General features: G+C 40.6%; 1 protein-coding gene and 1 pseudogene across 1 annotated transcript; one reads left to right on the top strand and one right to left on the bottom strand.

The window, feature by feature from the left end:
- The first annotated feature begins 64 nt into the window (after positions 1-64).
- BCL2A1 (BCL2 related protein A1) lies at positions 65-9,327 on the top strand. The gene is made up of 2 exons (XM_008015680.3): positions 65-580; positions 9,046-9,327. The coding sequence occupies exons 1-2, from the start codon at positions 161-163 to the stop codon at positions 9,151-9,153; spliced, it is 528 nt and encodes a 175-aa protein (XP_008013871.1). The 5' UTR covers positions 65-160; the 3' UTR covers positions 9,154-9,327.
- A 13,707-nt stretch (positions 9,328-23,034) lies between these two features.
- On the bottom strand, positions 23,035-25,468 carry LOC103245227 (farnesyl pyrophosphate synthase pseudogene; annotated as a pseudogene).
- Between the last annotated feature and the right edge of the window lie 314 nt (positions 25,469-25,782).

Raw genomic sequence — 25,782 nt, 5'->3', positions numbered from 1 at the left:
GGAGGAAGGCCATTATAAAGTGATGCAAACAGAAATTCCACCAACCTCCACGTATCATCATGTGTCATAACTCAGCCAAGCTCAGTGAGCATTCTCGTCACATTGCCTCAACAGCTTCAAGGTGAGCCAGCTCAAGACTTTGCTCTCCACCAGGCAGAAGATGACAGACTGTGAATTTGGATATATTTACAGGCTAGCTCAGGACTATTTGCAGTACGTCCTGCAGATACCACAACCTGGATCGGGTCCAAGCAAAACGTCCAGAGTGCTACAAAAGGTTGCATCCTCAGTCCAAAAAGAAGTGGAAAAGAATCTGAAGCCATGCTTGGACAATGTTAATGTTGCATCCATAGACACTGCCAGAACACTATTCAATCAAGTGATGGAAAAGGAGTTTGAAGATGGCATCATTAACTGGGGAAGAATTGTAACCATATTTGCATTTGAAGGTATTCTCATCAAGAAACTTCTACGACAGCGAATTGCCCCGGATGTGGATACTTATAAGGAGATTTCGTATTTTGTTGCTGAGTTCATAACGAATAACACAGGAGAATGGATAAGGCAAAACGGAGGCTGGGTATGTGTGATGGAAAAATTCTTCATTGTTCTTTACTGTGAAATAGAAATTGAGAATTTCCTTGCTAATTAAAACAACAACAAAACACTTACCTAAGAATACTAGTTTCCTTGGGTGGTTTGTTTTAATTTTTAAAATAATATACTTTCTGGCTTATTTCCGATGAATCCTTGAACTTGAACTTTATAGTTGGAAAGTACTTGTGTTTCCAGTTTTTATTCCTAACAGTATAAATTACAGTAGTGAAGTTTGGGGGCTAACAAAGCACCTCTCTCATGCAGCTTCACCGTCAGCTGTGTACACACTGTAATCTAGTACTTAGCTTTTGCTAGGGTTGTCGTGACAGTACAGACAGTACAGAAATTTCCACAATCAGTACAGAAAGAGTTGCTATTAGATGCTGTTATTTTTAGGTATTTATAAGGTTGCAAAAGACAGGTGTAAAGTTTTGTAAGTTCATTGCTTACAAATTGGTGTTTTTCAGTTTACTAATACATAGCAAATTGTAACATATACTAATGTTAGCAAATTATATATAATGTATAACAAATTATTACTAATAATAAATTCTGGGCTGTTAAAGTTTGTTGATTAAAACATAATGTACAGTATCACCAGCAAGAAACTTTATTCAAGAATTTTCAACTAAAAATTCACTTTATTATCCAATGCCTCAAAAAGCCAAGACTGTGTAGGGGCCTGTGTTGAAACTCATGTTGGTAAAAAGCCTGACACAGCTGCATGTATATGCTTTCCTTTATATCCCAATATACTTAATGATTATTTTTTTAAAGCACGTAAGTGTTCATGAATCCTCTCTCCAACCCCTAATTCCTGGCCTTCACCTCTCCCAAGAGGTAACCACTGTTATCAATTATTTTGCATGCAAAACATGCCTACTGCATATATCCATAGAAAATAAACAATACTTCTTTGTAAAAAGTTTTTTGTAAAAAAGTTATGTAAAATGTGTATGTATGCTTATGTATATGTTTTACATAACGTATCTGTTATACCATATAACACATACTTTTTTACATATACACATAATTTTTTATATATACAATAAATTTTGTGTACATATTTTTACATGTGTATATGTAAAAATAGTACATGATACTAATTCTGCCACTTATTATTTTATCCAGAGTTATTTAAAATAGTATTAAGAATGCTGTGTATATTCTGTTGTATGTAAATGCTGTAGAGTGGCCATTTGTAGCTGATAGCTGTTTAGGTTATTTCGAGTTTGCTATCACACACAATGCTTCATTGAATATCATTTTACATATATCTTCCCTTGTGCGTGTGTGTAGTTTTCCAGGGTGGATGTTGGGTTGTGGATGCTGGGTCATGGTGGCGTACATTTTTTTAATTTACTAGGTCCTTGCCTTCCAAAGTGGCTCCACCAAGTTCCACTCCCATCAGCAGCTTGTTAGAGTATCTCGCAGTCCCCCTACCCCAGCTGACTAACATTAGGTTGTTGCATTTCGTCATAATTTCCTTAATTTTTTGGGCTAAAAATATAGAGTTTATCTTGTTTCAATTCTCATTTTCTTGATTACTAGTAAGGCTAAATTTTTTTTACATTTTGAGCATCTTTTCGTATATTAACTGATCATTTGTAAATGCAGGTAATTGTCGGTTTACACCCTTTGCCCATTTTCCTTTTATTTTGTCTTTTTCTTATTGATTTGTAGGAATTCTTTGAATATTCTGGATACAAATTATTATTATTATTATTTAAATTTTTTGAGACAGAGTTTTCGTTCTTGTTGCCCAGGCTGGAGTGCAATGGTGTGATCTCAGCTCACTGCAACCTCTGCCTTCTGGTTTCAAGCAATTCTCCTGCCTCAGCCTCCCAAGTAGCTGGGATTACAGGTGTGCGCCACCACACCCAGCTAATTTTGTATTTTTAGTAGAGACGGGGTTTCACTATGTTGGTCAGGCTGGTCTCGAACTCCTGACCTCAGGTGATCCTCCCACTTTGGCCTCCCAAAGTTGTGGGATTACAGGTGTGAGCCACGCACCCAGCCAAATTATTTTTATATATGTGGCAGATATATTTTAGTTTGCTGATTATCCTTTAAAGCTAACAACGTCTTTGGTCATTATAAACGTTTAAAAGTTTGTTGCGATCAAATTTATTGATCTTTTACTTGATGCCTTTTTCGTTTTGTTTAAGGCCTTCCTGCATGATAGAGCTTACTGCAGCTGCTCCCCTTTCTCAGTCACCTTCTTCCTGGAACTTAGTTCTTTCTAACTCAGCCTGACTGAGGCTGGGCGAAGCATGCGAAATGTTTTGTCATGTTTGCTTCTGGTTGGCTGTGGGAGGCTATACTTGAGGACTGGTGGAAATTTCAGCAGCACTGTGTAGATTTCAGGCGAAGGCAAACGTTCTCTAGCACAGAGGACCACAGATGAGCCTGCGGAGAAATACTCTACTAGTTTGCAGGCTCTTTGTGGGTTTGGATTGTATTCCCAATGCCTAGCTTAGTACTTGGAACACACAGACAGTGAATAAATGTTACTTAAAAATTTAACTTCTCTACAATAAATTTTGTGAGCTCCCGGAACTCACTGTTAGCAAGAGGTGTGGAATTGTCTCTGAGAATTTCTAGTAGTGCCCTCATCTTTCGAGGGTGGTATAGATGTAAACATGAGTGTGGCCGGATGAACCTCTCCCAAGTGTAGATACAAATACACACATTGCCTGCACATGCACACACTCAGCCTTTCTAAAGTTTCCAAGCTCTCCTTTTTTTTTTTTTTTAAAGCACCTGAATAGTTCAGGTTGTAGACATGAAATACGCTTGAAGATGTCATTTCAAAGCAATCTCCGTGCTGCTTTCCCGCCTCAGATGAGACATTGATTCTGTCAATGATAGGCAGTGCTTTTTTGATTCAGTGCAAACTGGCATGGAAAACTGTTATCTTCTTTCATAGTGATGTTGACAAATCTGCTCAAATGAATGAATTTACTCTTGAATGATTCATTTCAGGGGAAATGGCACAATCACATGCCTACGCTAGTAGAGTCAGTGGCCCACAAGAAGAAGTAAGGGTAGAGGAGGCACTTAAAACTTTATCAAGATGTGAGCACCAGCCTCTCACTTCTACCCACCTGAAAAAACTCAAGAAGTCATCATAAAACATACAATCTGTAATTTAATTAAATGTTAAAATTGCCCAGAGACTTTATGAAAACTTTTAATCAAGAATATGGTATGTGCCAGGTGTGGTGGCTCATGCCTGTAATCCCAGCACTTTTGGGAGGCTGAGGTCAGTGGATCACCTGAGGTCAGGAGTTCAAGAGCAGCCTGGTTAAGATGGTAAAGGCCTGTCTCTACTAAAAATACAAAATTAGCAGGGTGTGGTGGCGGGCATCTATAATCCCAGCTACTTGGGAGGCTGAGGCAGGAGAATCACTTGAACCTGGGAGGCGGAGGTTGCAGTGAGCCGGGATTGTGCCACTCCAGCCTGGGCAACAGAGTGACTCCATCTCAAAAAAAAAAAAAAAAAAAAAAAAAAAGGCCGTATGTGAGCACAGCATAGATGTTCAGACAGACCTGGCTTCATTTCTGGGCTCGACTGCTTACTACCTGTGTGAATTGTACAAGTTGCTTAACTTCCCTGTCTTGTTTCCTCATCTGTAAAAACAGGAAAATATTGCAACCTATGTCCTGGGACTGGTATAAGGATCAAATTAGTTATTATATGCAAAGCACTTGAAACAGTTCCTGCAAATGAGTACTCAATACAAGTTTACGGTTGTTGTTTACCGTGTAAAACAGATCCTCTAATGGGAAGAAACAAGACTGGTCTATCAGTAATGGGACTCATAATCTCTTTCGTTATTCTTTCTCCTTTTTATCAGTTGTCTTTCCTGCCTTCCTGCCTGCCTGCCTGCCTGCCTGCCTGCCTTCTTTTTTTGTGGCTTCTCATCTCTCTTTTTCTCCTCTTCCACATTTACCATGATTTCCTCCTGTCCCCTCTCCTAATTTGAAGTGCTGAGAAAGGATGTGCTCTCACAAGATCTGATAGGAGAGCTAGTGCCATTTGGCTGCCTTCAGCATTCATGAGGAAAGGATGGTTCTTAAAAACCATTAGAATGATCCTGAGATGAAACTCATGTCTCTTCCCTTGGGATCACCCTTCCTTTTGAACCAGGTGGCTCTTCTTACTTCCTCCGCCTTCAATGAAGCATTCTCCTCTGCATATGCTGGGGGAGTAGAAAGAATGCTTGGCACTCAGCTCCACATGGGAGAAATCATGTCTACTTAATGCATCACTGTGTACCTCATGCCTAGAATAGGGCCTATTGCATAGATGGTAACAACAAATATTTGCTGATGGAATGATTCAGTGAAGCAACACTGAAACTGGAGATTTGAACTCTGGTTTTCTCACTCACTAGAGGTATAACCTTGGGTAAGTTACTGAGGTACTCTGAGACTCAGATTCCTTATATAATGCATATCATAATATGATATGACATATGATCATTTATTATACATAATATTTAATGAAAACAATCTTACCTACCTTTAAAGGAAAGCTAAACGATTATAAAACACTTTTTGTAAAACAGTGCTTTCCAAGCTGTCAAATACTATGCAACTATGAGGGTTATATGGGAAATTCCAGGAAGTTTAGATAGGTTATTCTTTGCCTTTCTGAAAGTAGGATGTACAGTCAGAGTTGGTGCTTTCCCAGTAACCACCATTTTAAAGCTTGGGTCATACCATTAGGCCAAGAGGTTTCTCTTTTCTTTGTTATCCTTACTTCTTCCCTTTGCTCAGGCCTCTGTTCCAAGGTTGCCTCCTCAGAGAAGTCTTCCTTGATCACCCCAACTGAGAAAGTACTACTGCCCCTCTGTCTCCCTGCCCAACTTGATTGCCTTCATAATAGTTTTTGTGACTGGATATCCCATTGCATATTTGTTTGCTTATCTGTTTATTGTCTGTGTCTGCCATGAGAATATAAGCTTAGTGAGGACAGGGATCCTGTATGCTTTCTTCACCACTGTGTTTCCAGCACTTTAACTGCTACTGGCATGTGGCCAATGCTCAATGAATATTTCCTGAATGAATAAATGAATAAATAATATTTAGAGAAGTGGGAACAACATAATGGTATTTGTCTATATCTTTTTTTTTTTTTTTTTTTTTTTGCAACAGGGTCTTGCTCTGTCACCCAGGCTGGAGTGCAGTGGCGCGATCTTGGCTCACTACAGCCTCAACCTCCAGGGCTCAAGCCATCCTTGCATCTCAGCCTCCCAAAGTGCTAGGATTACAGGCTTGAGCCACTGCACCCGGCTGCCTCTATCTTTAAAAATTCTGAAGTTCTGATTTTCTTTGGACTATTGATACAGCATATTATTTTATGCTTTGGTTGTCTTGTAACCAAAGTAGCTGAATTTAACAAACTATCACCATTTCCAGAAATAATAAGGCCGAAACAATTCTTAATTACTACTACATTACTGATAAGATACTGAATCCTTATTTGTATATTTATCTTTACATAATGGTTTTAAGATACAAATAGCATCATTAAAGAAAATATGTTTGAAAATAACATTTTTGAAAGGAAGAAAAGTCACTCCCATCACCGTAACATATCCACATGCAGACACTGTATGCAACTGTAATTAGGGCGTACAAGAGTTTTTCATGTGACATATTATAAATATTTTCAACATTGTCTCACATATTCCATGTTAACATTAGGTATTAATTTCTAATATCTACAGAATATTCTGTTAATTTGTCATATCATAATTTACTCAACCAATTCCCAATTGTTAGACAGTTTTTTTTCTGAGTTTTCCCCTTTTAGATATAATGCTTCAGTACTGAAGCATGGGTATGCTTTTCTGGTGCCCCCTACCCTCCAATATTTTAGAAGACTGCCTCATGATAAATTTCTAACAATGGAACGACTGGTTCATAAGATATGTATATAATTACAATACTCCAGCATATTGGAAAACATATTTTCTTTCCAAAAGCATTATATCAATGGAACAATGTCACAACAAACTTAACAACGTGGGTGGTACTATTAATAATTTTGAGGGTTTGATAGGCATAAAGTAACAAAGCGAATTTAATAGGTCTAAAAAACAATAAGACTGTGTTGAAAGTACATTTCTTTAACTGCTATTAATGTTTTCACCATACACTTGTTAATGATTTATATTTCTCTCTTTAATGGTCTTTCCCTTTTAGACTATTAAGGGCCTGAGGATTTTCCGTTACATTTGAATGAACTCTTTCATGCTATATGTAAATATTTTCCTAGTCTATTGTTCTTTTAATTTTAATTTTTCATAGTTAAAAAAAATTTTAGGCCGGGCACAGTGGCTCACGCCTATAATCCCAGCACTTTGGGGGCTGAGGTGGGTGGATCACGAGGTCAAGAGATCAAGAGCATCCTGGCCAACATGGTGAAACCTGGTTTCTACTAAAAATACAAAAATTAGCTGGGCGTGGTGGCGTGTGCCTGTAGTCCTAGCTACTTGGGAGGCTAAGGCAGAAGAATCGCTTGAACCCAGGAGGCGGAGGTTGCAGTGAGCCGAGATCGTGCCACTGCACTCCAGCCTGGGTGGCAGAACAAGACTTTGACTCAAAAAATAATAATAATAAATAAATTTTAATCTTCATCTGGCTGAATTCATTAGTTTTTTCTTTGTTCACTGTCCTTTCTTTAGACATTGATGTATATAAGATGATATGTTATGACTGCTCAATGATAATAGACAATGATCATTGTCATAATAATAAAAATCATGCTGGGCACAGTGGCTCACATCTGTAATCTCAGCACTTTGTGAGGCGGAGGTGACTGGATCATGAGGTCAGGAGTTTGAGACCAGCCTGGGCAACATAGTGAAACCCCATCTCTACTAAAAATACAAAAATTAACCAGGCATGGGGGCATGCGTCTGTAGTCCCAGCTATTCAGGAGGCTGAGGCAGGAGAATTGCTTGAACCCGGGAGGCGGAGACTGAGTTGTGCCAAGATCGCGCCACTGCACTCCAGGCTGGGCAACAGAGCCAGACTCCATCTCAAAAAAAAAAAAAAAAAAAATCATTTCAGAGGGCCTCATTATACTTGCGAAACATGGGGTTTATGAAAATTCTAGGAAGGAGAGTAACGAAGTGGATACCTCTTGAGAGTGTATGGGAAACTATGAGTATGTACTGGCAGGAGGGAAAGAGGAAGAGAGAGGGACAGTTTCCTTCCTCTCTCAAGGCATGACAGCATGTCTCACAGCACGATGCACACTTAACACGTAGGCAGAAAATGACTTTCTTAGGAAATCTTTCAAATGGAAAATCCCCGTGGCTGGTGGTATTCGTCCGCTCTGCCAGTGATGCTCATAAAATGATTCCAAGGCACCACAGAGCTCTCAAATCTCTCCCAACTATCAAAGAGTTATGCTTGGTTTCTGTTTCAATATTAGTTACGCTATGCTCTGAGCTCCTTGCAGGTATTTGTAACCTAGGTTCTGAAACCTATAAGATGGAGACGTGAATGTTTGCCAGATGATCATTTGAAAACAGTATTTTACCAATTTTCTAATTCTTTTGGCATTTGTTTGAAAATGTATGGAGTGGAAAGAAGTAGGGCTTTTGCATTCTAATTCAGGTTCAGGCACCAAGGTGTTGGCTAATCTTAGATAACTTATTTTTTTTCTGGGCCTCGATTTTCTCATTTGTTAAAATAAGGGAGGGCTTTAGGCTAGATTATCTCAGAGGTAATTTTCAGTGAGCATTCTTTGATTACGGACTGTAAATTAACTAAATAAAATGTCCAGTTAGTTGGGTTACCGTATATTTTTAAAACTATGTCTGATCACAAAGAGAGTAGATTATAAAAGAAACCATCAACCTTTTCATAGCTTCAAAGGTATTGGTTTAATTTGGATTTACTGTGAGTTCTCATGATTTTCAATACAATGCAGTTTACAGTATAATAGAATGCATATTACAAATATAAGCGCATTGAAGTAAATGTTGGACAATTGAACAAGAACAAGAAAAAAAAATAGGCTTTCTATCCTCTAGAGCTGTGCTTGCTGTCCACTACGGTAGTGAAATGTGGCTAGTCTGAACTAAGATATGCCGTAAGTACTAAATACTCATTGGATTTTGAAGATTTGTTATGAGAAAAGAATATCTCATTAATGATTTTATACTGATTACATATTAAAATAACACTAAATGTATCTTAAAAGTTAGTTTTACCTATTTTTTTACTTTTTAAAATATGGCTACAAGAAAATTAAAATTACAGATGTAGGTCACACTGTATTTCTGTTAGATGATGATGCTTAAGAGGGGTAGAAGGAGTAGAAGATTAACTATTTGCACTATTTAAATGAAAATATTTTTGCTTTTTATTACAGCATACTTAATCTACAATGATTTTTAAAATGTTAAATTTATTCTCTCATAGGAAAATGGCTTTGTAAAGAAGTTTGAACCTAAATCTGGCTGGATGACTTTTCTAGAAGTTACAGGAAAGATCTGTGAAATGCTATCTCTCCTGAAGCAATACTGTTGACCAGAAAGGACACTCCATATTGTGAAACCGGCCTAATTTTCTTACCTCTCATCAAAACGATTGCCAACACATACTTCTAGTTTTAAACAAACAGCTGTGATGATGTCACCTGACTTTCCATAGTTATGGAAATTTTTCCCCATTTAATGAATAAATTGTATGTATTTTTCTCTATGTGCCATTTTGTCTTAATTTCTTGGGTCTGCCTGGAAATTTAGCCGAAGGGTAAAGCTCAACACAGGAGACAGGCAATGAATTATGGGATGACAACCAGGAAGGTGGTGTGTTTTCTGCCCCTCGGTAGACTCTTTCAGGGGTGCCCATTACCCAAAAGTCCTCTGTGTCACTAGGCTAGACTGCAGACTAGACTGAGAAGCAGACTCAGGCTAGAAGCAGACTCAGGTTGGCTTCCCTCTTCTTCCTTCCTTCTTTCCCATGCTCTCTGCAGTTTCCAGTGCCCCTGGCTGCTTAGAGTTTCCAATGATGCCTCCTCCCCAGCCTTCTCTCTCTGGCTTGCCATTTGGGGTTGATGGATATGGCAACCCGATATGCAAGATACTCGGGGATATTGTGACCAAAGAAAATTAGGTAAATGATTCAATGTGGAGCTAGTGTTAAAAAAATTTTTTTTTGTTTTTTTTGTTTTTTGTAAAAATGAACGGATTAGAAAATTATGTAGTTTGTTAGACCTTGTGTTCTAATTTTTAGGTCAGCAAATCTGATTGCAATATGGAAGCTATACCCTGTTCTAGACCTTCCTGGTCTTCCCTTCCTTTTTTTTTTTTTGTTTTATTTTTCGAGGTGAGTCTCGCTCTGTCGCCTAGGCTGGAGTGCAGTGGTCCCATCTCGGCTCACTGCAAGCTCCGCCTCCGGGTTCTAGCCATTCTCCTGCTTCAGCCTCCCGAGTAACTGGGACTACAGGCACCTGCCACCATGCCTGGCTAATTTTTTGTATTTTTAGTAGAGACGGGGTTTCACCATGTTAGCCAGGATGGTCTTGATCTCTTGACTTCGTGATCTGCCCACCTTGGCCTCCCAAAGTGCTGGGACTACAGGTGTGAGCCGCTGTGCCCGGCCCCACTGCAGTTACTTCTTTAGTAATGTGACACTGGGAAATCAGTGACTATTTCTGATTTGGTCTGTGACCCGGTCTTTTAAACTGTGCCTTGCTGTGTGTTTTATTAATTTAATTTTAAAAAAGGTTCTTATGACCAGTGCGGTGGCTCAGGCCTGTAATCCCAGCACTTCTCACGCCTGTAATCCCAGCACTTTGGGAGGCCGAGGTGGGTGGATCACCTGAGTTCAGGAGTTCGAGACCAGCCTGGCCAACATGGTGAAACCCCGTCTCTACTAAAAATACAAAAATTAGCCGTGCCGTGGTTGGGGACACCTGTAATCCCAGCTACTCTGGAGGCCGAGGCACGAGAATCGCTTGAATCCGGGAGGCAGAGGCTGCAGTGAGCCGAGATTGCACCATTGCACTCCAGGCTGGGTGGCAAGAGCGAAACTCCGTCTCAAAAGACAAACAAACAAAAACGGTTTTTATAAACCTCAACTCTTCACGTGGCACAGAAAAATTAAATGAAAACAGATCACAGGTCTAAATTTATGTGAAAACTATACAACGTCTAGAAGAAAATGTAAGAGAAAATCTTTACAACTTTGGTGTAGGCAGACTTCTTAGGCAGAACACACAAAGCTTGAGCCAGAAAAGAAAATATTGATAATTTGAAAATTTAAAAATGTTTAATTTTTACTCTTAAAAAGACACTTCAAGAACTCAAACAGAAGGTATTTGAATTATACTTCAATAAAGCTATTACAAAAAAGCTCTCAAAAAGGCATACCACATAATGGAAGACGATCTGTACTACACTAATATCTGATAAAGGACTTGTGATATGTGATACTCTTACAATTCTGCAACAAGATCATCATCAACCTAATACTAAGCATGGGTAAAAGATTTGAACAGACACTTCACTAAAGCAGATACACAAATGGCCAGTAGACATGGAAAAGATGTTCAGCACCATTAGTTATCAGAGAAATGCATTTAAAACCACAGCAAGAGACCACTACACATTCTCCAGAACAGCTAAAATGAAAAACATAGACAATGCCAAGCTTTTGGGAAAATGTGGAGCAACTGGATGTCTTACACACTACTGATGATAATGTAAAATTGCACTACTACTTTGGAAAACAGCTTGGAAATTTCTTATAAAGTTAAACATACCTTACTGTAGGACCCAGAAATTCCTCTCCTAGATATTTACCCCAAAGAAATAAAAACATATACTGATATTATTCATAGCTTTATTGATAATAGCCCAAACTGGAACCCAAATGTTCATCAACAGGGGAGTAAATAAGCACATTTTGGAATATCCATAAGACAGAATGTCACTCAGCAATAAAAAGGAATGAACTACTTGTACATGCAACAGAATAGATAAATCTCAAAAACATATCAAGTGAAAAAAGCCAGTCACGAGAGTACATAGTGTATTATCTCCTTTATGTGAAACTCAAAAAAGGCCAATATGTAGTGTCAGAAAGCAGGTCAGTTGTTGCCTGGGGCTGGGATGTGAGTACTGACTGAGAAAGAAGTTTGCCTGGGGTGATACAAATATTCTTCATCTTGATTGTAGTAGTAGTTACAAAACTCATAGAGATGTACACTTAAAACTGGTGCACTTTATTGTAGATAAATAATATCTTAATGAAGTTGACTTAGAAAAAAGTGTTTTGGGCCAGGCATGGTGGATCACTCCTGTAATCTCAACACTTTGGGAGGCCGAGGCGGGCGGATCACAAGGTTAGGAGATCAAGACCATCCTGGCCAACATGGTGAAACCCTGTCTCTACTAAAAATACAAAAATTAGCCAGGTGTGGTGGCAGACACCTGTAGTCCCAACTATGAGGGAGGCTGAGGCAGGAGAATTACTTGAACCCGGGAGGCGGACGTTTCAGTGAGCCGAGACTGCGCCCCTGCACTCCAGCCTGGTGTCAGAGCAAGACTCCATCTCAAAAAAAAAAAAAAAAAAAAAAAAGAAAAGAAAGAAAAGAAAAAAGTGGTTTTGTGAAAAATGATAAACACTTATCAGAAGCAATGTAAACAATAAGAAAACATACAAAATGAAAGAAATAAAAATCACTCCAACTACTAATTTAAACTGGAAAGTTATTAATGCCATGAATAAAGTCCTGAAGCACCATTATTTTGTTTGCCTTGTCATTTAAAAGAACTTTGTCATTATAAATTAGAGCCTTGCTCACGTTCTACCAGGCCCTCCCTACGTGGTTTGGTCTCTACTATGATTGTCCTACTTCATTTCAGTTGTGTCCTCCTCGGGGGTCTCTCTCTTCTGCAGCTTTGCTGGGCTGTTTTCAGGACCTTCTGCCACAGATGTTTGCCCATGTTGTTCCTTCTGCCTCTGCATCTGGTTAATGCTTACTTGCCTTTCAGATTTCAGCTCAAAATTCACTTCTTCAGGATGCCTTCCCTGACTAGGTTAAATTCTGCAATTATAGTCTTATAAAATGCCACTGTCTCAATTACAGAGTTACACTTGTGTGATTTTTAAATCAATATATCTGTTTCCCCAACAGATACTAAGTTCTGTGTGGGCAGGAACCATGGCTGTTTTTGTTTACCATTTTATTTCAGAGCTCAGTTCAGAGCCTGGTAAGAGCTCAATAATATTTTTGTTTAAAAAGAAATGGGGGCCAGGCACGGTGACTCACACCCGTAATCTCAGCACTTTGGGAGGCTGAGGCGGGTGGATTGCTTGGGATCTGGAGTTCAAGACCAGCATGGCCAACATGGTGAAACCCCGTCTCTACTAAAAATACAAAAATTAGCTGGGCGTGGTGGTGCGCATCTGTAATCCCAGTTACTCAGGAGGCTGAGGCAGGAGAATTGCTTGAACCCAGAAGATGGAGATTGCAGTGAACCAAGATGGTGCCCCTGCACTCCAGCCTGGGCGATAGAGCAAGACTCTGTCTCAACAACAAGAACAACAAAAACCACAACAACAAATGGGAATGAACATTAATTGGTTTTGATTATGTCATTTGGTAGCAAATGAGGCTGGGGTGAGGCTGAACATCATATTCTCAGTAATAGCATGTGCTGTGGTTTGACTGCTCCAAAACTCATGTTGAAACTTAATCCCCAATGCAACAGTGTTGAGAGGTTGGGCCTTTAAGAGCTAATTTGATCATGAGGGCTCTGCTCTCATGAATGAATTAATCCACTTATGGATTAATACATTAATGGGTTATCATGGGAGGGGAATTGGTGGCTTTATAAGGAGAGGAAGAGACCTGAGCTAGCATGCTCAGTCCTCTTGCCATTGATACCCTGCACTGCCTTAGGATTCCACAGAGTCCCTACTAGCAAGAAGGCCCTCACCAAGGCCAGGTGCAGTGGCTCACTCCTGTAATCCCAGCACTTTGGGAGGCCGAGATGTGTGGATCACGAGGTCAGGAGTTCAAGACATTGGCCAGTATGGTGAAACCCTGTCTCTCTGGAAAAAAAAAAATACAAAAATTAGCCAGGCGTGGTGGTGTGCACCTGTAGTCCCAGCTGCTTGGGAGGCTGAGGCAGGAGAATCACTTGAACCCAGGAGGTGGAGGTTGCAGTGAGTCGAGATCGCGCCACTGCACCCCAGCCTGGGTGACAGAGTGGGACCTCGTCTCAAAAAAAAAAAAAAAAAAAGAAAAAGAAAAAAAGAAGGCCCTCACCAGATGCACCTCCTCAACCTTGGACTTCCTGACTTCCATAGCAGTACAAAAATATATTTCTTTCCTTTACAAATCACCCATTTTAGGTATTTCGTTATAAACAACAGAAAATAGACTAATACAGCATGAGTGAGTGTGATGGCTATTTCATGGTCGTTGTCCATGTGCGAAAAACTTTAGATACAAAATTTTTAATCTTCGTGATGACCCTCTGAAGTAGATATTTTCCCTCTTTTACTGTTGAAGAAACAGGCTTAAAACAAGTAAGAAACATGCCCAATGTCACAGAGTTGGAGGCATCTGACCTCCCAGTAGTTCTCACTGGCTCTCAGTCACTGGGCGTCCTCCTACTGCACCACTTCCTTCTGATCACATGGGGCCACTTAGACCCTCTGCTTCCTTCCCCATCCCTTTCACAGGCTGAAACTCTGCATGAAGGTCAGCTAGGTGAAACTGGTTTCCCCACTGATGGTGAAGACCTTTGGTGGCCAGGTGGTCATTCCCATACTCCCTCTTTTTCACCTTCCACCCTTTTATATGTGTCCTCCCAGTTGTATTGTCCCCACCTTAAACTGCTTGCCACTCTTTTGGATCTGGACATGTCTTGCATAGTGTGCAAAGTTGCTCACGGGAAACGTTGCTTTGTAACATCCCACAGAACATGAAAATACAACAAATCCTTTATTTATAATTGGGAGCTCTGTGTGGCTATTTCTGCTGTGTGGTTATTTCTGCTATTAGGATCCCATCACTAGGACAGGGCAACGCTAAATCGTTTTTCTACAGTTTGGGTTTTTGTGGATTCATCTACCTTATGACTAGAGGCAGCATTTTCAAGACAGCTGACTGAGCCTAGGGCTACAATTTATTGCCTTAAAAGCTAAGCCTGACCAGCTCATGTGAGATCCACACCATGACCCATGATTCCTTATACTGTTTTAAAGTAGGAGGTGGATGACTAGGCTATTTGAGCAACAGAAGAATGTATATAAAGAGTTTGGTATTATAAACTCTTGCAACACAATTATTTTGACACAACCTCATTTCCATTGACCTTGCTTCCTATTTCACTGAGAACTTCAACATCCTCTCTCTGCCATATCTACCTTCCCTGCTGCATCTACACTGGTTCATTTTCCCTTCCTGCTATTACGGTGAATCAGTTATTCTAAGGCCAACCCCTACATTTGCGTGTTAGACCTTTTTCTTATTTCCTCTGCAGGAGGAAAGTACTCTGCATCATACAATTTCCCATCTCTAATGGACCAGTTCTATTAGCACCTGATCTTGCTATAGTTTCTCCTATGGTAAAAACAAACAAACAAAAAACCAAACACACAGTCTCTCAGTGACTACCCTATTTTTTTGCTTCCCTTCATAGAAAAAATCCTCAAAAGAGCTGTCTATAATACTTGCTGTCTCTAGTTCCTCTCCTCTCATTGTCTCTTCATATATCAATCAGACAGACTCTCATCCCCACTACTAAGTTCAGGGATGAATTCTCAGTCCTCAACTTCCTTGATGTGACATTCGACACAGTGACTTTCTACATATTTTATGTAGACTTTTTTTTTTTAATCTGACTTTCTTATATTTTTATATGACTTTTATATGACTTTCTACATATTTTAATTTGACTTCTGGGATACTACTCTGTCTTGGTTCTCCTCCCATGTCACTGATTACTCTGCTTCCCTTGATGAATCTTCCTCATCTCCCCAAGCTAAACTCTCTAACTCTAAATATTGGAGTGCCCTGGCTAGTTTTTGGCTTACTTCTTTTCCTTACCTGCCTTCAGGTGCTAGATATCTCTTTCAGTAGCAAGGCTTTTACGATCCACCATGTGCTGATGACTCCCAAAATCATATCTCCAGACAAGACCTCTCCCTTCAACTCCAGACTCAAATATCCAATTGCTGACCTGATGTCTATTTGGATGTTTAACAAGCACTTCAGATTTACTGTCTAAATCTGAATATCTGAACCTCTAACCCCTGAATCTTTCACCATCTTAGTTAATTGCATTTCCATCTTTTTACCCACTAAAGGTGGAAATCCTCTGGACCCACTGACTCTTTTCTTTCTTTCACTATACATATTCAGTCCATCAGGCAAAACTGTGTGGTTCTTTCATCAAAATACATCCAGGGCCAGGCACAGTGGGTCATGCCCTCACCCCCAGCACTTTGGGAGGCCGAGGCGGGCGGATGACGAGGTCAAGAGATTGAGACCATCCTGACCAACATGGTGAAACCCCATCTCTACCAAAAATAAAAAATAAGCTGGGCGTGGTGGCACGTGCCTGTAATCCCAGCTACTCAGGAGGCTGAGGCAGGAGAATCACTTGAACCCAGGAGGTGGAGGTTGCAGTGAGCTGAGATCACGCCACTGCACTCCAGTCTGGTGACAGAGCAAGACTCTGTCTCAAAATATATGTATATTATATACATATAATTATATATAATTTATATATTTAATTATATATGCTTATATATAAATTATATATACTTATATATAAATTAACATATAAATTATATTTTATATAAAAATTAATATATATAATTGAATATATAAAAATTACTTATTAAACTAACTGCTATCCTGACTCAAGCCACTTGAAGTCCCTTGTACAGATTTTGCAGTGATCTCCTAGCTGGTTGTCTGGCTTATTTCCTTGCTCCTCTGCAATTTGTTCCCAACCTGCAGCCAGAAGGATCCTTCAAAATGTAAGATCACTTGTGTTCCCTCCCCGTTCACAACTCAGTGGTTTCTGCTGCACACAGAGAAATAATCCAAGTTCTTAAAATGGGCTCCAAGGACTTTCACAATTTACTTCCCTGTGAACAGCTTGACTTCATCTTTCCCTTGCTCAAGAAGCTTCCCTACAGTGTCAACCACACTCTCTCTTCTCAATATCTGAAACCTCTTATGTTACTGAGTCTTTTTTTTAGGATCTTGATCTCTGCCTTGGTAATATGGCTACTGAGGCTTAAACAAAATTGGTGAAATGTCCACAGAGCTCTCTGGGGACTCAGAACCATAATGAACTTCACACCTAGTGTTGCATGTACAAGTGCTGGTGCTTTGAAAGTACAATCCTTGATGGAAATGCAGAGTATGAATACTACATTGTTGTCACTCTCAAGGATTTTCGAGCAAATGAGGAAGACTTTTCCCTCAAGGGAATCAAAGCTTTACCTAACTGGACAGGGGTGTTTTATTTTTAAAGGGTTCTGTCCAGGGTGCAGAATCATCAGAGTAGATATGGATACACAGAAAATCGATGCCTCTGGAATTCCGCAGGGGCATCTGACCCACAGCATTCTTCTTCCTCCATAGCGCTGGGGTTGCCTACATCAGCAAGTCCTCAGGCTGCTCTGCCTGCCTCTTCAGTGTACTTTTGCTTTCACCCTTGTTGATATCCAATCAGCTTCTCAACCAGAAACTTGGTTCCTGGCAGTCATTCTCAAACCTTCTTCCTTCCTTCTATTCAACTAAAAATGGACAAATCCTGACAGTTTTACTTGTTAAATGCCTCTTAATCTACCCACTTTTCTCATTCTTAACTTTTGTGCCAACCACTGATAGAACTTTTTTTTTTTTTTTTTTTTTTTTTTGAGGTGGAGTCCTGCTCTGTTGCTCAGGCTGGAGTGCAGTGGCGAGATCTCAGCTCACTGTAGCCTCCGCTTCCTGGGTTCAAGCTATTCTCCCGCCTCAGCCTCCCAAGTAGCTGGGACTACAGACACCTGCCACTACGCCCGGCTAATATTTTTTGTATTTTTAGTAGAGACAGGGTTTCACCATGTTGGTCAAACTTGTCTTGATCTCCTGACCTCGTGATCCACCCGCCTCGGCCTCCCAAAGTGCTGAGATTACAGGCGTGAGCTACTGCGCCTGGCCCCAGCCGCAACCTTTTTACTGATGTATCCATATCTACTCCTGTCTCCATTTGGTACATTTGATACAGCCAGCATATTAATCTTAAAAAGGAAATCTGATGTCACGATACTGCTTAAAAATCATTTGATTAATTCCAGCACTTTGGGAGGCCAAGGCAGGAAGATCACGAGGTGAGGAGATCGAGACCATCCTGGGCAACATGGTGAAACCCCGTCTCTACTAAAAATACAAAAATTAGCTGGGCCAGGTGATCAAGGTTAAGGTGATAAGCTGATAGCACACCTTGATATCATGTGATGAAAAGGCATTTAATCTTTGTGGTATTGGTTCCCCAAAACCCATAATCCCAGGAAAACATCAAACATAAATTTGGGGACATTCTACAAAATACCCAACCAGTATTTCTCAAAACTGTCAAGGTCATCAAAAACAAAAAGTCTGAGGAAATTTTCACATTTAAGAGGAGCCTATAGGTCGGGCACAGTGGTTTACACCTGTAATCTCAGCACTTTGGGAGGCCGAGGCGGGCGGATTACAAGGTCAGGAGTTCAAGACCAGCGTGGTCAACATGGTGAAACTCCGTCTCTACTAAAAATACAAAAATTAGCCAGCATGGTGGCACAAGCCTGTAATCCCAGTTACTAAGGAGGCTGAGGCAGGAGAATCGCTTGAACCTGGGAGGCAGAGGTTGCACTGAGCCCAGATAGTGCCATTGCACTCCAGCCTGGGCGACGGAGTGAGACTCCAACTAAAAAAAAAAAAAAAAAAGAGGAGTCTATAGAGACACAGTGTGGTATCCTGGATTGGATCCTAGAACAGAAAATAGATATCACAGATATCACTGGAAAAACCAGTAAAAAAAGTTTGGAGTCTATTTAATAGTAATATATCAGTGTTTCTTAGTTTTGTTAAATGTGCCATGCTAATGTAAGATCCTAACATTAGGGGGAACTGGATAAAGGATATGTGGGAACTATTAGTATTATCTTTGCAACTTTTATGTGAATTTCAAATTTTTCCAAAATGTTCATTAAAAAACAAACAGACGGCTGGGCTTGGTGGCTCACACTGGTAATCCTAGCACTTTGGGAGGCAGGGGCAGGCAGATCACAAGGTCAGGAGATGGAGACCATCCTGGCTATCATGGTGAAACCTCGTCTCTACTAAAAAAAATACAAAAATTTAGCAGGGCGTGGTGGCAGGTGCCTGTAATCCCAGCTACTTGGGAGGCTGAGGCAGGAGAATCACTTGAACCCAGGAGGCAGAGGTTGCAGTGAGCCGAGATCGTGCCACTGCACTTCAGTCTGGGTGACAGAGTGAGACTCCATCTCAAAACAAAACAAACACAGACAGACACTGGCTAGACTCAGTGGCTCATGCCTGTAATCGCAGCACTTTGGGAGGCTGAGGCGGGCAGATCACCTGAGGTCAGGAGTTCGAGACCAGCCTGGCCAAAATGGCAAAACCCCATCACTACTAAAAATACAAAAAATTAGCCGGGCATGGTGGCGGGAACCTGTAATCCCAGCTATTTGGGAAGCTGAGGCAGAAGAATTGCCTGAACCTGGGAGGCAAAGGTTGCAGTGAGCTGAAATCATGCCACTGCACTCCAGCCTGGGTGACAGAGCGAGACTCCGCCTCAAAAAAAAAAAAAAAAACAAAAAAACTAGACAAACAAAATACAAGCTCATGTCATCTGGACCCTGGTTCTTCAGCTTCATCTCATGTCTCTCTCCTCTTGGCTCTTGGTTGATTAGCCATTGTGGCCACCTTTCCATTCCTCTCAAATATCATGCCATGTTTCCCTTTAGAACCTTTGTATATACAGTTGTTTATTTATGAAAAATATTCTAGTTTTTCTCTCTTCCCTGTTCTCACTCACTCTCTCAACTAATGAATGCATACTTAGCCTTGTGATTTCAGCTGAAAAGTCATTTCCTTGGAATGGGGGTGGGGTGATGGTGGAACGGGGGAAGGAGGGGTCACCAGCAACTTCCTGATCTATCTAAATGGAGATAATGCTCTGTGCAGGCTGGCTATAATATCATTTGCATGATAATTTTCTTTCTTCCTGCAAATTCACACTTGGTTTATTCATTGATTAATGGTAGTACTTCCCAAACACAACCAGTGAGACCGCATGGCAGTTGGTTACTGGGTTTTCCCTGGTGACACTGTGGCTTTTCTTTTAAATTTCTATAATGACTACCTACCACCCCGAGCTGAGGGAGTCAGCCCCTTCTGAAAACTAGCTTGCCATGCCACCCTTAAAGTGTGGTGCAGGGCTTCAGCTGTAACTCCATCAGCAAAGAGTACAATGGGGTTTCTTCTCTTGATCTGAACTTCCAACAAACAGCAGCGGTTATTTATTAGCTTAATAAGTTGCTCTTCCCACCTCGTTGTCACATGACACAGCCTTCCCTCACACACTCAGCAACTATCTGCCGTGCATTCCTTCCACATCAGGCCTGGTGCTTAGCAGTGAAGATACAGGTGACTACAGAACATGGGCCCATCTCATACTCCACAGGAAGAACAAGAACAGAGCTACAGAGCTAATGAAACAGTGCTGTGACAGAGGAGGAGGTGCAGTTTAGTGCCAGTTTTAGAGATCCTGGGTTAGAATCTGATAACCTTCATATAGTACCTACATGAGCTAGGGCAAGACACCTAGGATTTCCAAACCTGTTTCCTCTTCTATAAAAATACTGTAATAATATGTACTTTGTGGTTCGTTTTGAGGAACATAGAAAGTACATAAGAAATTTAACATGGCACCTGGCATTTAGTAAACTAAAAAATGGTACCGATTATCACTGGCCTTATTCTAGTCCAGATGCCCATTCTCCTCTCATCCTCCAGTTTTGTTTTGTTTTGTTTTGTTTTTTAAAGACAGAGTCTCACTCTGTTACCCAGGCTGGAGGGCAGAGGCATGATCTCAGCTCACTGCAAGCTCTGCCTCCCAGGTTCACGCCATTCTTCTGCCTCAGTCTCCTGAGTAGCTGGGACTACAGGCGCCCACCACCATGCCCGGCTAATTTTTTGTATTTTTAGTAGAGATGGGGTTTCACCGTATTAGCCAGGATGGTCTTGATCTCCTGACCTCGTGATTCACCCGCCTCAGCCTCCCAAAGTGCTGGGATTACAGGCGTGAGCCACCGCACCCAGGCTCATCTTCCAGTTTTTAAATTTTGTCCCATGCTAATCAGCCTTATGTTTACCCACAAGAATCCACTCACACAACTGTGCAATAAGGACCACTGAATATTTTGTCGGGGAGAGAGGTGAGAGGCCACATAAGATATAACTGGAAACAAAAATTACTCTTAGACATTTTTATTCTTCAAAGTTTCTCTTCCTGGCTGTGCTGTTTCCAGGGACTTTCTCCTTCTCTCCTCTCCCTCCAATGCAGGAGAAACTAGCCTTCTTATCCCCACAATCTTTTCTTTGTGTTTGAGTGATTTCCCTCCACTCTTCCCTTTGAGAAGCAACTTTAAGTCCTGTAGTCATCTTATGTACAGCAGTTGAGGGACCATGTTTTATCATTTTGGCTTCCAGCTCTCTACCCCAAGTGACTTCCAGAAGTACTTCTTAAAAAAAGAGCTCATACACATGGTACTTTCCTAAGAGGAGTTCTAGTGAATAAAGCACCTGTCACTCAGACTGGAGTGCAGTGGTGCAGTCATAGCTCACAGCAGCCTCAACCTCCTGGGCTCAAGTGATCCTCCTGTTTCAGCCTCGCGAGTAGCTGGGATCACAAGTGAATGCTACCACAACTGGCTAATGTTAAATTTTTTTTTGTAGATATGGAGATCCTGCTTTGTGGCCCAGGCCAGTCGGGAGCTCTTGAGCTCAAGCAATCCTCCTCTCTCAGCCTGCAAAAGTTTTGGGATTACTGGCATGAGCCACTGTGCCCAGCTACATGGTTTTTGACTGAACACATAGGGTCAACTAAAATTTCCATGTTTTTCACAGGATGGTCTCTCCTATCACACGCTTTCACAGTTTATTTAACAGTTAAAAAATTTTTTTGAACTTTTATTTTGCACTAATTTTAGTTTTACAGAAAAGTTGCAAAAATAGTACTTCACCTAGCTGCCACCAACATTAACATCTTACATGGTCATAGTACGACTATCCAAACAAGGAAACTAACATTGATACAGTATGATTAACCAATCTACAGATCTTACTGGTATTCCCCAGTTTTCTCACTAATGTCCTTTTCCAGTCCAAAATCGAAAACAGACCATGTAATTTAGGTGTCATGTCTCCTTAAAGCTGTGACAATTCCTCAGTCTTTTGTCTTTCATGACTTTGGGACTTCAGAAGAGTACTAGTCTGGCATTTTGTAGAATGTCCCTCAATTTGGGTTTGATGGTTTCTCATGATTAGATTGAGGTTATACATTTCCGGCAGGACTACAGCAGAAAACTGTCCTTTCCAGTGCCTCATACTGGGGGGAACATATATCATCTTACTGGTAATGCTAACACTGACTACTCGGTTAAGGTGGTGTCTGCTAGGTTTCTCCACCATTAAGTTTCTTGTGGGGATATATTTTTGAGATTATGATGTTTTTGAGATTACGATGTTTCTCATCATTCTTCCACCTATTAAAGCTTAGCATCCATCAGTAGTTTTCATCTGCAACAATTATAACTGCAATGTTTGCTTCATGGTGATTTTCCATTTCCATGATTCCTTCCACATTTATTAACTGGAATTATGTGACAAGGAAGCATATCTCTTCTCTCCTATTTATTCATATCAGTGTGCACTATGGATATTTATTTTATGGGTTATGATGTAAGATTATCATTATTTTGTTGCTCAGATTGTCCAGGCATTAGCCATTGGGAACCCCGATTCAGCTCCTGGCTCCCTTTTGTCATGCTTCCTTCCTTTCAGAGCATGTCCTTGCTTTGTGGTACCACAAGATGCTCCAGTCTTGGCTGATTTTCACTAGCCCCAACTCTAGAATCAGTCATTTCTCCAAGAAGCTCTTTTTTTTTTTTAATTGGAAAATGATATTAAGGAACCAAGATCTTGATGTTAGATTTCATTGCTACTGGTGTATAATTGCTTCTAGGTCCTCTCACAAACAGAACTAGTTAATAAAATATAGGAAAAAAATGTAAATAAAGATATTTCTATATATTTTGTATCTTTTTTTTTTTTTTTACACAATAATTTATTTATTTATTAACTCCTCTCCCCATCCGTGCAGTCTCTAGGTCACTTTTTCTGCTTGTAGATTTTGCGCGCAAGCCCCAGAAAGATGGCTGGGAGCAGGGGCGCTGCGTACTGTTCAATGAGACCCATAATGTGGCTGTAACCGTTTTCCTCACACTGCAAGAACGCAGCCGGCAGATCCAGCTCCTCATACGGTGCCTTCACCCGGACTACCTTCTTGACCTTCTTCTGTCTGTAATTTTCCTTCAGGATCTGGTACTGTTCCAGAGTGGACCATTGCAGACACTGAACCACCAGCCAGCAGGTTGTTGTCCTGGATGTCAGTGCCAACTTTGCCGGTCACAATGGGGTCCCCAAAGAGGTCAAGGTTATCATCCTGAATTTGAAAAAACTCTCCCATCTCCAGTAGGATCTACTAAGCATTGGCGTGCTCCTTCTTGCCATCAATTCCTGCCATGTGCTTGGCTGCAGCTACAGGAAGGTAGGAGTAGAAAGCTGTCTTGTACTTGACAATAGATTTGTACCTCTTTTCAGTGAATCTGCCAAAATCCACATTGTCCTAGGGGGTTGCAACGAGGTCCAGGGCTGCCCAATCTCAGTCTGATAGAAAATCTGTAGGAAGAGCTTGATCAGGTTCAGGTAATAGGGCTGCTCTCGGCAACAGAGCTTCAGCAGGTAGTAGATACATGCTTCCAGAAGGATAACATAATTGATGGCATTCTACCCCACATCCGGCTTCTGATAACAGCAGATCTGTCCCCAGCGGGTGAGGGATGAATCCATGATGTCATCTGTCACCAGGAAGAAAGCTTGCAGCAGTTCTAGACACCAGCCTACAGTCAGGGCCTGCTGGAGACTATCAGCATCCTGTGTCCTTGGCTCCATCAGCTCCAGGAACACTACTAGCATTGTCAAACCCCGGTGATACTTGTCTCCAATGGTATTGTACTCCAGGACCACCTTGAGCCGGACAATAGCATCTCCTGTCTCTGGGTGCCCCATCTCATCCTCAGTCAGCGCCCCAAAGATTTGGGAAAAGTGCTGAAAGAAATCCCGCTTTTGTTGGGCATAAACATGTGATTTCTGGTCTCTATTCATTCTGAGGGAGGAGCATAGGGCTCTGTTCCTGGATGCGGGTTCCTGCCATATCTATCTGTGTATGTACACTAAAAACCATGTGTTCATACCTCGGATTGACACCTCTGATTCTAATCCAAAACAACAGAGGACATTCTAGCCTTCCCCCTTTTCTTATTTATAACTTGTGTTTCCAACAGGGAGAATCCCGATTGTCATTAGTCACAACAACTTTACTTATTTGTTCAATGATACACAGATACAGATAAGGTAGATTCACAATTGCTAATTTATACCCCTGTGAAAAACAAATGTACTAACTAGAGGACAATATTTGTATGAAGTGTTTTTGTCTTTAGTCTTATGACATAGTCAAAATAAAAGTTTCCTAAATTACTTAAGTGAGTGATTTTCTTCTCCACCCACTTTGTGATGGTGATGTTAGTCATTTATAACACATTTTTTTTCGTTTTCTGCTTGCATTCTATTTTGGCTTGCCTCCACACCCTGGTATGTGAAACATTGCCATGGTTCTGAGTCAGAACTATATACAAAACTACAATAGGAGAAATACTACTCTCTCCTCATCACTGCTACTCCATTCCCATCCTCCCATTCTTTCCACCCAGCTCTCACCCTTTCCCTGTAGGTACCCAAAGTTTGTTTTTGGTTTATGTTTATTGCATTCCCCCCTACAATGTATATTTTCTTTTATCTCTTTTATTTTAGGAAGATATAATTCACATAACATTAAACTCCCTTTTAAAATGTTCAATTCAGTGGTTTTTAGTATAGTCAAGAGTTGTGCAACTATCACCACACTCTAACTTTAGAACATTTCCATCAACTCAAAAAGAAATCCTGTACCCTAGTTCTACCAGTTGCCCCAGGCAACCACTAATCTACCTTCTGTTTCTATGGGTTTGCCTGCTCTGGACATTTCATATAAATGGGATCATACAATACGTGGCCTTTTGTGTCTGATTTGTTTCACTTACTATATTTAAAAAAATTTTCTTTTTTGAGACAGGGTCTTGCTCTGTCACCCATGCTGGGAGTGCAGTGGCATAATCATGGCTCATTGCAGACTGCCTGGGCTCAAGCAATTCTCCTACCTAAGCTTCTCGAGTAACTGGGATGACAGGTGCATACCACCACACTTGGCTAATTTTTAAAAAATTATTATTTGTAGAGATGAGGTTTCATTATGTTGCCCAAGCTGATCTCAAACTCTCAAGTGATCCCCCCACCTCAGTCTCTGAAAGTGTTGGGATTACAGGCATGAGCCAGGCAGTATACAATTTTCAAAGTCCATCTGTGTCACAGTATATACCAGTACTTCATTCCTTTTTATGATTAACATTCCAAGGTATGAAAATTCTACATTTTGTTTAGACATTCATCAGTTGGTAGAAACTTGACAGAAATTTCCACTTTTTCATTATTGTGAATAATGCTGCTATGAACACTCATAAACAAGTTTTATGTGAATAGGTTTTCTTAAGTATATATGTAGGAGTGAAATTACTGTGCCATATGACAACTCTGTATTTAACTTTTTGAGGAACTGCAAAACTGTTTTCCAAACTGTCTGCATCATTTTACATTCCCATGGGTATGAGTTTCAATTTCTCCACATCCTTGCCAATAGTTGTTATTTCCTTTTTTTTTTTTTAAAATTACAACCATGCTAGTGGGTGTGA

This window comes from Chlorocebus sabaeus, chromosome 26 (genome assembly GCF_047675955.1).
Source record: "Chlorocebus sabaeus isolate Y175 chromosome 26, mChlSab1.0.hap1, whole genome shotgun sequence".
In the NCBI taxonomy this organism is placed as follows: Eukaryota; Metazoa; Chordata; class Mammalia; order Primates; family Cercopithecidae; genus Chlorocebus; species Chlorocebus sabaeus.
The sequence above is the reverse complement of the archived record's forward strand: the minus strand, read 5'-3'. Positions and strand labels throughout refer to the sequence as shown.